At 44.0% G+C, this 12,793-nt stretch overlaps 2 protein-coding genes across 2 annotated transcripts; one reads left to right on the forward strand and one right to left on the reverse strand.

Annotated features, from left to right (window-relative positions):
• Positions 1 to 4,489: 4,489 nt before the first annotated feature.
• On the forward strand, positions 4,490 to 10,070 carry LOC139915278 (sideroflexin-2-like). The gene is made up of 12 exons (XM_071903857.2): positions 4,490 to 4,514; positions 5,845 to 6,009; positions 6,103 to 6,273; positions 6,381 to 6,479; positions 7,208 to 7,283; positions 7,777 to 7,862; positions 7,994 to 8,054; positions 8,196 to 8,262; positions 8,393 to 8,442; positions 8,543 to 8,592; positions 8,764 to 8,811; positions 8,955 to 10,070. Exons 2-12 carry the CDS (start codon positions 5,855 to 5,857, stop codon positions 9,052 to 9,054), a joined length of 963 nt encoding a protein of 320 aa, XP_071759958.2. The 5' UTR covers positions 4,490 to 4,514; positions 5,845 to 5,854; the 3' UTR covers positions 9,055 to 10,070.
• On the reverse strand, positions 9,862 to 12,501 carry npm3 (nucleophosmin/nucleoplasmin, 3). Its single transcript, XM_071903845.2, has 5 exons — positions 12,364 to 12,501; positions 12,064 to 12,149; positions 11,628 to 11,747; positions 11,426 to 11,519; positions 9,862 to 10,609 (listed from the first exon to the last, which is right to left on the reverse strand). Exons 1-5 carry the CDS (start codon positions 12,434 to 12,436, stop codon positions 10,503 to 10,505), a joined length of 480 nt encoding a protein of 159 aa, XP_071759946.1. The 5' UTR covers positions 12,437 to 12,501; the 3' UTR covers positions 9,862 to 10,502.
• Between the last annotated feature and the right edge of the window lie 292 nt (positions 12,502 to 12,793).

Raw genomic sequence — 12,793 nt, forward strand, 5'->3', positions numbered from 1 at the left:
CATTCCGTTGTATTTCAAGCCTTGGTCTGAAAATTTGAGTGGAATCTCATGGGCTATCTTCCGTGGTTATACTGTATACTTCAAACCAAGTGACATATATTTATTATTTCAAACATGATTTGGCCATGATGATTATATTTGGATGTCTGTTTGTACTGAGAAGCAAGAGGTTTTGTTATTTGTTTAGGTGAAGAGGTTTCACAGTTTGGACTCGGGCTCACCGGGTCACATTTGAAATGTCGAAGCTTCCTGTCAAAAAAGCGTCATCATATTGCAATGCACCCCACCCTGTAACCGGCCCACAGTCTATTCATAGGCCAAGACTGTGTGGCTCATAAAAGCAGAAAAGACACGGGATCTACTGTATTCGGAGGAATCCGGGAGCATGATGGAGGAGGTTTGGACAATGATTTGTTACAGACCCGGCGAGGCAGGCCCATTATTTGCCAATTTAGGACAGTTCACTTCCTTGTCAACATCCTGGTCTCTGGCACAATCACTGTCTCATCCCTCTTTGTCTCATTATTGGAGCTGGTTGGCAAGTTAGGTCACAGAACAGGAATAACTGATGAGTAGCACCGCCCTCCTTTTCTCCCTCCCTCCCTCTCCTGGGGTATCATTTGCTGGGTCTCAACGCAGAGGAGGAGGGGTAGGATGGCGGATGATATAAGCGCAGAGTTTTAATGAGGGCTGGGACGGTATAGTCATCTACTTATCTGTCACTCATACTCCTTTCATCCTTCCCCTCCCCCCCAGCGAGACGGTGAGATAGACGGAATGAGCCGAGGGGCGGAGTAGAGGGCCGGGAAGGAGGAGAGGAGAGAGGGATGAATGGTTAGAAAGGGGAGAAGATGGGTTGGGGGGGGGGGGGGGGGGGGGGGGGGGGGGGATACTGTGCATGTGAGGCACATCACTTATTTATGGGTTATAAAATGTTCTGCCCTCCTCTCTGTTTCCTCCTCCTCTCTAGTCCAGTCTTCCTCTCTCTTTTTTCCCCTCCTCCTGTCTAATTCAAATTGGAGAGAGTGAATAAGGAAGATTTGTGATATGCCTTCCAAGACCCCGGCCCCTTTAGCACTGAATACATGAGGCAGAGGAGTGGGAGGAGCCGAGGTTTAGTTACAGTGTGAAGAGTGTGGCATCATTCTGACATTTATTGTGTGTGTGTGTGTGTGTGTGTGTGTGTGTGTGGGGCATGCATGTGGCAGCCTATTAGCATTCCCCTTGTGCACTGCTCGCTTCTCTGTGTGTGTTATTAATAAAACATAGATATTCAGAAGGAGGCCATACTATTAATTTAATCCATATAAATTCATTCATATATCTGCATATTTATATCAACTTTTCCATTTTAAGGAGGCAAAACATATCAGGATTAGGAGATTCTCATTTCAAAGAAAGCTGAGCTTTGACTGGAAGGGAAATTTAATTCAGCGTGAAAACAGAAAAAAAAAATCGCATTTGCTATTAAGTAGTGTATTTGAGATGCAAGATTTCTGAAGCAATATTTTTGAATCACCTCCATTTTTCTTTTCTTTCTGCATCACAGTATCAGTCACTGCACATCATTACACAATCAGTGACATAACATCGGCAATGATTTCAGTATTGGCACCAATATTAGGCTTGAAGAAAAGCATGTAGCCTGCATGTGTGTTTGGTTTGGGCTCGGTACGAGTCAAATCCTGTTGTGGGAGCGAATGTGTGCTCAGGTGTCAGCGAACAATCACCCAGTTAGTGTGTGTTTGCCCATTTGCGCAGAAGTAGGCTTAGTGTGTGTGTGTGTGTGTGTGTGTGTGTGTGTGTGTTTTGGTGAGGTTATGTATAGGGTAAAGGATGATGCACTTGACAGCTGTGCTCTGTTGTGGCAGGTGTGTTCGAGCTGTGTATGTATGAGTATAACACGCCCCTGCCTGCAGCAGGACCTGAGACTGTGTGCGTGTGTGTGTGTGTGTGTGTGTGTATGTTCCATGCATGGGGCACTTTCAGCTGTTGTGCAGCTGTTGTTTGTGTGCTTTACCCGGGGGCTGAGGATGCTGTTGGAGTTACAGTGGGCACTATCTCTCTCGCTCTCTCTCTCTCTCTCTCTCTTTCTCTCTTTCTCTCTCTCTCACACACACACACACACACACCACACACACATACACACACACACAGAGTTAGGTTGTTACAGTATTACCCAGAAGGTCTTTTATGTTCCTCTGAGTCTGTTTCCATATGATGAAACTGAGACACAGGAACAGGTGTTTGTATCATTAAATATCAGTAATATCTCTGCAATATTAGCAATGCAGCATGGATCTGCTACTTGTCCTCAGGTTGGAAGAGCATGTTGTTTTTAGAGAACTATATTATATTAAAGGAAAAATCCACCCTAAACCATACTGTTAACAAAACAGCTGTTGGCGATGTATCTTGCATTTCTGGGTCCATTTTGTTGTTTGGTGTATTTTTCTTGGCAAGCGTAGACAATGTGACATCATGTGGAGATATTTCCAGCGCAGCTACAATGGAGCTTGATAGCAGAAAATTCGTGCTGGGATATGCTCCAGACCCCCCCCCACCCCCCCACCCCACCCCCCCCCACCCCACCCCACCTCCCACCCCACCCCACCTCGGGACCCTGAATAGGAATAAGCGGGTATGGAAAATGAATTAATGCATAAAACATCAACGTAAACGTCAGGTTTTGGTGTCAGCCTCAATCAAAGAACAAGGGCTTCTTTCTAGAGTCGCCATTTTGCACCGAGGTTCAACAATCATACAGGGAGAAATCCATCGTAGAAGAGGCAGAGAGAGCAATCACAGGCAGTAGCCTCAATAGACCAGAATGCAATGCGGCCACAAGACATGTTGTGTTTTGATTAAGGGGAGAAAGTCATGTTGGGAAATCACTAACTGAAGCAAATCTAGACAAGGCGGTTGAGGGAAAGTGGGTACAACAAAAAGGTAAAATACATCACTTCATCACAAAATAACGGATGGATGTTTGCTCTCTGGACTCTGATGAATGATTGATACAGTTCCAGTACTATTGCACAGCTAATAGCGTGCCTAACTGTTCCATCAAGTCAGTTGTGGAGGGGAGAAGTAGCAGCATTATAATGCATGATAGTCCATGGAATAAATGAGTGAGTGGAGGGGTATTAGTGTGATCTTCTGGACAGTCACACACAGTCTTAGCAGTCCTCCACCAATGTTCACAGGAACATGCACATATGTATGCACACACAGAGAGTTACAATTCATCAATCATGCAGAATGCTGATAACTACCTTCATCTGATAAGGCCTTTGAAATCTGTGCCAAGACTCAAATCCGGGATAGTAGCGTACACACATGCGCACACACTCAGCACACAAACATCAAAGACAAAGATCCATGGCAATGTTTATTGATCTGCAGGTCTATTTTTGCTCCTCTGTAAATCAGTGGAGCGTAAAGCAGTCCTCTGTCAAGTTTCAGCTGGAGGGAAACAACAGGGCAAACAGGCAAAAATATTACAACAATGTATCTAACCAAAACAACCAGACGGAAAGGGTGTGTGTGTGTGTGTGTGTGTGTGTGTATTTGTGTGCGTACGTGCGTGTGTGTGTGTGACTGCTGAATTGCAACAGTGTGTCCATGTTTGAGTGTAGGTGAGCGTGACATGCATTTCAGAGAGGCATAAAGCAAAATTAAAGGGCATTTCGGAGTCCTTCTGTGGAGAACAGCTGTATCAATCTTTGAGTGAGAATACAAAGTGGCATGCTTGAGCTGTTGCCATAGTAACTCCAGGTTTTGACATTGCTGTGACACAGGTTCCACCCTGTGAGTGTGTGTGTGTGTGTGTGTGTGTGTGTCTGTGTGCGGAGCCACAAAACACAAGTGGAGACCTCTCCTTCACATGTGTATGGGACACACACACACACACACACACACACACACACACACACACACACACCTGTGAGCTTGCTCCATTAGGAAAGTGTTTGATATATTATACCAATGGTTCCCAACCTCTTTTAGCTGGTGACCCCATACTGTGGTGGGAAATATTCTGTGGCCCCAACGTCCAAAATAACATAAAAGGTATGGAAATTAGAGTTATAGAAATGAATGAATTATTGATGAATGAATGAATTATTGTAATGAATTGCAATGTTTCTTTCCTTAAAGGAATAGTGCACTGTACAGTGTCCAAAAGCTTCTGCTGATAACTTTTAATTTCAAAGTAATGATCAGATGTTATGTGTAGCCTAATATTTTTTGTTTGAATTTTGAATTTTGAATAGAGCCCATATCAAAGGATCCTGTGATCTGAGTAAAGATCTCACTTCCACAGTCAGACAGCGTGGAAGACTCACCAGCAGCTTTGTTGTAACCATTCAACTGTACAAATTGTTCGGCTATGAATTGATTTTGCTGATTTGATGCATCTGAATAGCCAAAGAGGCTCATCCCGGTATGGAAAACATACGCCCCCTGGTGACGTCACGCTGACGAGAAAGCGAGCAGGAAGTTGTTTCAGCCAGGTATTTACATTAGCAAACTTCTGTTATTTTTGCTTTTAATACCGATTTCAGATCAATGCATGTCGCAAATATCTGAATGCCTGATTTAAACTCACTGTTGCTGAAAGTTGTATATGATAGAATAATAATTAGCTACTTCTGCGTCTGAGTGGAACTTGTCCTGCCACGTTCATCACCTTTTTACCGCATCGCTTTGGGTCAGATGAAGTTAGATTAAATTAGAAATGTTGAATGTCCGCACTGAGGCAATGTGTCGGGGCATAAAAACACACACAGCTACAACCAACAGGCAACTCTCATTTCAGAAGTTTCTTTTTTCCACCAGCTGACAACAGCAGCGGCCAGAAACCCCCAAGTTGTGCTTTCCCCGAGTTATACAGTAATATTCCCCTTTCTATCGGTATGTAAAAACCCCGTGTACTTTCAAACATGATGTTCGCTGATGAGCCAAATGAACTGCGTGGAAAGATTTCCAGCGCTCGGTAATGAATTGTGTAAATGAGCAGCATATGGCAGGCAGGCAGGGCTGCTGGTAAACATGCAGAGCTCAAAGTCTGGGCAGTCAGATGAGTCAATAGGCATACTTCACTGCATGGAGATGTGTCGTGTCAGGTTTTTCATGCTGTTAAATGGCAACGAGACAGATTTGAGAATGCCCATCGCTTCAAAAAGGTTCAGGAAAAACTGGAGTCCTAAGTTCCTAAGACATTTTAGAGGTTTACTGTACAAATATCACAGCAAACCCATAAATCCCTCGGGTAATAGGAGTTTTATAGTGATAGGGACCCCCAAATAGACACACATTAGGCCACAGACCCCCTTCTGATAAGATTTTGTCTGAGGCAACATCAGGCTGGAATTTAGTGTTAAATCGCATAACTGTCCACACTGTAAGTGGGGAGATAATAGTGGTGAGAGTCAAACCTGTGATTATTATTTTCATTTCATTTTCATTTCTCTAGGGTAATTTGTAGTGAGTTAAATTACACTGAAATTACATTATTCCTCATTTTGCTGGGGACCCCCTTAAGGCCATTGTATACTAACTATGGAGTACCATATATACATAAGTTACGTTATGGGAAAATTATGTTTTTTTGTTTTGTTTCGAAGTTTCAGCTGAAAGGAAACAGCAGGGCAAACAGACAACATTCCAACAAGACAGAAACGCACTTCCTCTTTTGAGAGATCGAAAAATGCAATTTCAGGCCTTTCTCTGATGATTTTCCTATAGTGTTTCAGGGCTCAAAGTAGGCCACATGGGCCACAGGAGTTAGAAATACTGTATGCCGTAGGACTGTACATTTTTTTTTCACCTTCTTCTCCCCAGTGCATTAAGAATGGACCTGAGCCACTTTGACATCGATGCTCCCCGGTGGGACCAGACTACATTTACCGGCCGGCTGAAACACTTCTTCAACATCACAGACTGTCGAACTGCCCTGCTGCCTGATGCCACTCTGGACCGGGCCAAAGAACTGGTGGAGAGCTGCAGGTGGGGAGATGACGCTCACCTATCCATGGCATATGTCTGCTGGATCAGTTGTAATACGTTGTTTGTGTGTGTGTGTCTGTGTGTGTGTGTCAGAGCGGGCAGTGTACCACCCGGCACCACAGAGGAGCAGTTGTTCTACGCTAAGAAACTGTACGACTCTGCCTTCCACCCAGACACCGGCGATCGTATGAACCTGATTGGACGCATGTCCTTCCAGGTGCCTGGTGGTATGGCCATCACTGGCTTCATGCTGCAGTTCTACAGGTGAGAGCCCGGAAACTCCACGTTCACAGCAGGGTGGAGAATCACAAGGGAGGATGACGATAGGGATGTGTGTGTATGTGTGTGTGTTTATTTGTGCTGTTCTGCAGGACAGTACCGGCAGTGGTGTTCTGGCAGTGGGTGAACCAGTCTTTCAACGCCCTGGTCAACTACACTAACCGCAATGCTGCATCGCCTATCTCCAACACGTAAGTAACTACACTGTGGTACTGGTCATAACATCAGCCAGCAGATCTCCCATTATTACATGAGCCAGAAATGAAGGACACAGAAAAGACCACAGTTACCTTTGTCAAAGCGGATGTACGATTCTTTCATAGCTACTCTCATTATTCTCACTGTACTTTACAATAGTTCTCCCTAAAATTAAAATTCAGTCATTATCTACTCACCCCCATGTCATTCAAAACTCCACTGAAGTTTGTCGCACCACCAATCACACAGCGAGAGTTAGCCCCCGTAGTTCCATCTCAGCCTTCTCCCAAACGATTGAAGTTAATGCGGATATCTCTTTTACAGCTCCAAACAAGCATAAAATGTCCATCAGATTTTGCATGCACCCATACAGCACTCTGGTGAAAGACTCTGCTTGCTACTGTAGGGAGCGTGGGACCAGAGCATGGTCAGTGAGGAAAATACAGGAGATAATGGGGAAAATACTGGTCTTGTGCAGTTGTTTGACTACAAAACACTGGATGGAGATTTTATGTTTCTTTTGGAGCTGTAAAAAGATCGTTAACTTCAATAGTTAATGATATATGATATAATTTGGATTTTGAGGTGAACTATTCCTTTAAGACATTGTATCAGGGTATCACATATTGATGTGAGTGACGTCTGTCTCTTTTTTCTCAATGAAATTACTTTGTTTTAATGCACTTTTCTGCACTTTTTTAATGCACTTTTTTCTTAACAGGCAGATCGGAGTGGCTTATGCCACAGCTACAAGCACTGCTCTGGCCACAGCTGTAGGCCTCAACCTCTACACCAAGGTAAGGACTTGACAACAGCACACTGACGCTGGACCCATAAAGCTGTCCTACCTCATGATAGTAGTGTAAAGCTTCACAAAACCTCCTCTCAGTGTAGTTGGGTGTGTTTTGATCTGTGAATCATGGTTTGATATGCATTCATTGTGCTGGAAAATAATAGGAAGCATACTTTCATGATGACGTTAATTAGTTAATATTAGATTGTTACACACTGTCACGCTGTCATATGAAACTTCAAGGTAATTCCCCAACAAAACTCACCCCCGCTCCCTATAACGCCCCCTAAAGGAAGGGCTGAGACATGAGAAGCCAGATTCTTTGATGACCCTACGCTGTAAATGCGCACAGTTACATCAAAACCCCAAACGGATCATGTGATATCAGGTCATCAGCTCACTCGCTGACACTGTCTGTAGACTCACTGCCCACTCCCTGTCCTTCCTCATCCCTCCCTGGTTTCCCCCCTCCTCTTACCTCCGCCCTCCCCTCCCAGAGAGCCCCCCCCCTGGTGGCCCGCTGGGTGCCCTTCGCAGCGGTGGCGGCAGCTAACTGTGTCAACATCCCCATGATGAGACAACAGTGAGTACCACCGCTGTGTGTGTGTGTGTGTGTGTGTATATATGTGTGTGTGTGTGTGTGCATGTGGGTTTTTTTGGTGAGCTCAAGTGAATGTGGACTCACTATGGGTGTGTCTTTGTCTCCGTCCGTAGGGAGATTCTCACTGGCATCGCTGTCACAGACGAGAACGGCAATAAGCTGGGACACTCGAGGGTGAGGGCTTGTGAAGCACGCACTAATAATTCACCCCGCATATTTATTCAAGCTTCCTTTAATTAGACCCCCCTCCCTCTCTCCCTCCCTCCTTCAACCCCCCCCCCCCTGACTTCCATCTCCTCCGCTATAAACTAACAGAAAGCTGCCATCAAGGGTATCACGCAGGTGGTCATCTCTCGCGTTACCATGGCAGCCCCTGGCATGAGTAAGTTGTCAGGACAGAAGTCGTGTTAGCGTTACCTTCATGTGGACATCTGGCTCTCAGCGGTATCTTGTTTAGCATTCCCTCCCTCAACTTACCCCCTTTTTTTTTTTTTCCTGTCCCGCTCTTCCAGTCATACTGCCCATCATCATGCAGAGACTGGAGAAGTATAAATTCATGCAGGTGAGCTGTGTGTGTGTGCGTACGGTGTAGTGTGGGTTTGTATTACTAGATTCTTCTGTAGAGTAAACAGAGAACTGATTTTACGTTTTTCTTTTTCCAGAGGATCACATTCCTCCACGCGCCTCTGCAAGTGATGATGGTGGGAGTGTTGTAAGTGAACAAAGCCGCGCTGGTTAATTCTGCATACAATACATTCTCATTTATCTGCCGGACAGGACTGTGGGAAGCGTTGGGCTTAAACACTGCATCTCCTCCCCCCCCCCCCCCCCCCCCCCGCTCTCTCCCCGCTCTCTCCCATGTCTTGCCCTGTGTCTCTCCCAGCCTTATCTTCATGGTGCCAGCAGCCTGCTCACTCTTCCCACAGAACTGGTGAGTTAAACAACAGCTGACAAATGGATAGAAGAAAGGAAAACCCTTGTAAATCATCAATGTAGAGCTAAATGCTTTTTTCTGTCAGACGCTTATAGGTGATCAGGAAGGTCTTTCCTCTGTGTGTGTGTGTGTGTTTCTAGTTCCATTGCCGTGTCCAAACTGGAACCAGAGCTAAGGAACTCCATTGCGTCTCAATATGGAGAGAAAGTGCAGTATGTCTACTTCAACAAGGGGCTCTGATAATCTTCTGCAGATGAACCGGTTACAGCCCCCCCTCCCCCCCTCCCCCCCAGCGACCCTGAAAATGTGTTTTGTAATATTTCCCTGGAGATGATCTTTTCTCTCTCAGTGACTTAAAGTTTACAACTGTCTTACAAAGAGCGTGTTTACAGTGAGGATGTTTGCGCTGTGCAGATGGGATCATAATGTGTATGCGCAGATGCAGAGTCGACAGATCATGTCTGTCTTTGTAAAGCTTTAAATGATATCAAATCTTTTGCTATGTCACGGTACAGCCAGTCCTATGAGTTATCTATTGTTGCGGTTTATTGTCAGCTTGGCTAATGGCTTCACACCACAACAACTGACTTGAAGTAGAAGTGCTTCCCAGGCATAGATCCATATCTATTGACATATCTTGCTCTCAGCTCATGGTTCTTTAGTTTTCCCATCACTTTTTTCATCCCATTGATTCATCCTCTGATTCATCACTTGTTTTAGAAAAATGCTACGCAAATAGTCATTCAGTATTGATTCAAATTCACTTAAGCTGACTGTTTCTTGAACACATCTGATTTACAAACTACCTGTGCTGTGCCTCATTTAATTCCAGAGACGGCGGTAAGGGAGTGTGTGTTATACTTAGGTGGCCATGTAGATACATGTTTCATGATTGCGATAGGCTAAAAATCAGTGCAGTTAGTGTGACTTCATAAGAGATAAATGAAACTAGAGACAATCCAAAGTTGTTATTTTGATGCAATCTCCAAATGTACAAAATATGTCACGCTACAAGATCGCCATCTCGCATAGAAAGAATAAAAAGTATTTTGGAACTACCAATTAGGTGCTCTGGTGAACTGAGAGCATTTAATGTATGACAAATATACAATTTCAATATTCATGTTTAAATCATCTGAACACTGTGAACCCCCAGGCCTATCTGTAGACAGAGACCAGCTGAAATCACACTTGTCTGGAAACCCAATTTTCAAAAATGATCGAATTAAAAATTGCCATGCGAAGTATACACACAATGTTTTGTTTTACTATGACAACAGTGTAGCTGCAGACACGATACCAGGATCCACCGGTGGTAAAAGACGTTTCTCCACCACTGTTGCAATAAATTCATCTCAGCAGTGATTGTATATTATACAGTATAAAAGACCGAACAGCATTTTAGTAACAAAAACAAAGTTCTTCTATCAACGGCTGCTCTACCTGCAGTTTAATACACTGCCAAGACCAAGAGCTCTCAAAGAGAGACTGAAGAACGGTGAGGCGAGAACATCGACACCCCACGAGATACAAAGCTCACAGTTCAATATCCCTTCCTCCAGCAGCATGTTCAGCCTTGACCACACTCTGCCCTCACTGAGCTGTGGAAGAAGTAACTGTGTAAAGTGTGTCCATCTGGTACAAGAGGATTGTGGCATTTCTTATAACCCATCGATGACTCGTGGGGCCTAGAGCTTCTGCTTCTTCTTTGCTGGTTTGATGGGGATGATCTCTTCCTCTTCATCCTCGTCTTCATCATCCTCGTCAGACAGGTCGGAGTCTGCAACCTCTGAGGCTGTGGGAGGAGGGAAGACGACGTTAATCGCTGCTTTAGATGGCATGCAGGTATTACATTTATATGTGCAGCTGCATGCACTCATTACAGTCAGTGGATTGTAGTAGGGGTAGAACAATTGTGGAATTGTGGTTTCCTTGGAATATCTATAAATTTATACCCATTCCAAGCTTGTTGAACTCTTAAAAATGGGAATTGAAATACAGCTTGAAAGTCTGAAAGTAATGAATTTGTGGATTTTCATTTGCAAGTGTTATTGATTTAACACTTGCAAGGAATATTTCAGCTTTTCTTGCAGTCGGGTCAACTGAAAGAAAATCACAATATTTTCTGAAACTGTAATACTCAAGGTATCTCTGAACCTTAAGAATCCCAGTTTTCTAGCATCATAGCCCAGCTATTCTAATATTGTTTTGGGAGCACTCAGGTGATTCAAACCTAAGATTGTAATACAATTTAAATATAACCTACAGCACATTGTGCTTTGAGTTAAATACAGTGATTGACAAACACCTAACATAAGCCTATTGTCTTTGGCTAATAAGATGATTTTTCATAAAATGCACTGTGTACATTTTTCACTCTTTGTGAAGATGATGCTAGATTTCTTTATTAACAATACCGTACCAATAAATGACACAAGAATGACCAACAGCCTAACCAGTAGCTGCACTTTAACAATCCACAACTTGTGTAGATCTGAATACAGTGTTTATGACCATATTGGTCAAATTAAAGTGTGGCTTGCAGAATGCTAGGCAGGTTGGATGTGTGTTTGGAATGGATGAGTGAAATTAGGCCCCAGCCCTCTCTTACCAATGAGGTGTAAACCGCTGACAGTGACCGGTCCTGTCCCAGACTTCAGCCGGATCGTCACTGGAGCCTTCAGCTCAAACTCCCCCAGACTCACCTGGAGAGAGGAGGGAGGAGATGAGACAGCAGAACAAAAGGCTCTGTTGAAACTGTTTTCACTTGTGGCACATTAGTGTGCCTATAGAGAGCAGTCATCATACTGTACCGTAGGCAGGCAGTTGATATGAAGGTTAGCAATAGGCACTGAGATCGTCTTTCCTTGGTGGTTCATGGCTGTCACCTCCACCACGTTACTCTCCTCCTTGGCTCCCTCTCCCAGACAAACCTACAGGTAACACAGATCAACTCAGTTTACATTCATCCAGCCTTTAAGCCTTTACTCACACTTAGTCTGCTCAGCATATGATCTGATTGCTGGATTCATGTTGTCACTATATCAGAAATAAAGAGGACACTGAAACAACGTTAAACAAGCTTGGGTACTTGTACTTTTTATGGAGGACTGCCTTGTAACCACTGCATTAAAATGAGTGCTTGGTGGTTGTTTAGTGACAATGAGGACATAATCTTTTGCATCCCAGGTGATCTGATGATACAAAATTACTGGCTAAAACATGTAAATTAGTTGCCATTGCAAATACCGTTCGTAGTTCAAGGAAGTGCTCCAAGTCCTCCTCTTCATCCCCTTGGAAAGTGTAGAAGGGAACTTTAGACGACAGCTCGCAGCCTGAAGGGACAATGTTGCATTTTATTGCAAGTGTTTCACGTTTGATTTGATGTACAGCATTGGCTCATATTACAGAAAATGGAGGATTTTTTTAAAACAAGCACATCTTTTTCGCTGTCTGGTTCACATGGAGAAAACCCACGTGTGCGACAACCTGGCTACAACACAATCATAGCTAGGTCCGCTAGCTGCACGGTCTGTAAAATGCTCTTACTGAAAAGGTAGCTCTCCAACTTCGACTGGCCAACACGTCCGATATCCGAGGACTCATCATCGTGGAAAGACATTTTGTCTGAGATTGGGATTTTCTACGGACACTTTCGCTAAATGAAGCCTCCACAAAAATAACAAGCGCGTCGCAAATTATGAGCGTGTCTGACGCGTCATCACTATGCGCCACGGCACGGCGAGGGAGGTGTGTTTCATTTGTGGGCACATCCTTCCTTTCTTTCATCCGTCAAAAACAGAAACGACTGATAAACAAAACAGAAAGTTCACTAAAGGGAAGGAGGTTTAAATAGATCATGTGATCTTAACCCCTTCAATCCAAACAAAGTTCTGTGCAACACAAATAAGAAGAGGAAGGGAGTAACACTTATCATGGTTTATTAGTTTTGAATCTTATCTTACATACAAATGTTACA

Source organism: Centroberyx gerrardi, chromosome 15 (assembly GCF_048128805.1).
Source record: "Centroberyx gerrardi isolate f3 chromosome 15, fCenGer3.hap1.cur.20231027, whole genome shotgun sequence".
In the NCBI taxonomy this organism is placed as follows: Eukaryota; Metazoa; Chordata; class Actinopteri; order Beryciformes; family Berycidae; genus Centroberyx; species Centroberyx gerrardi.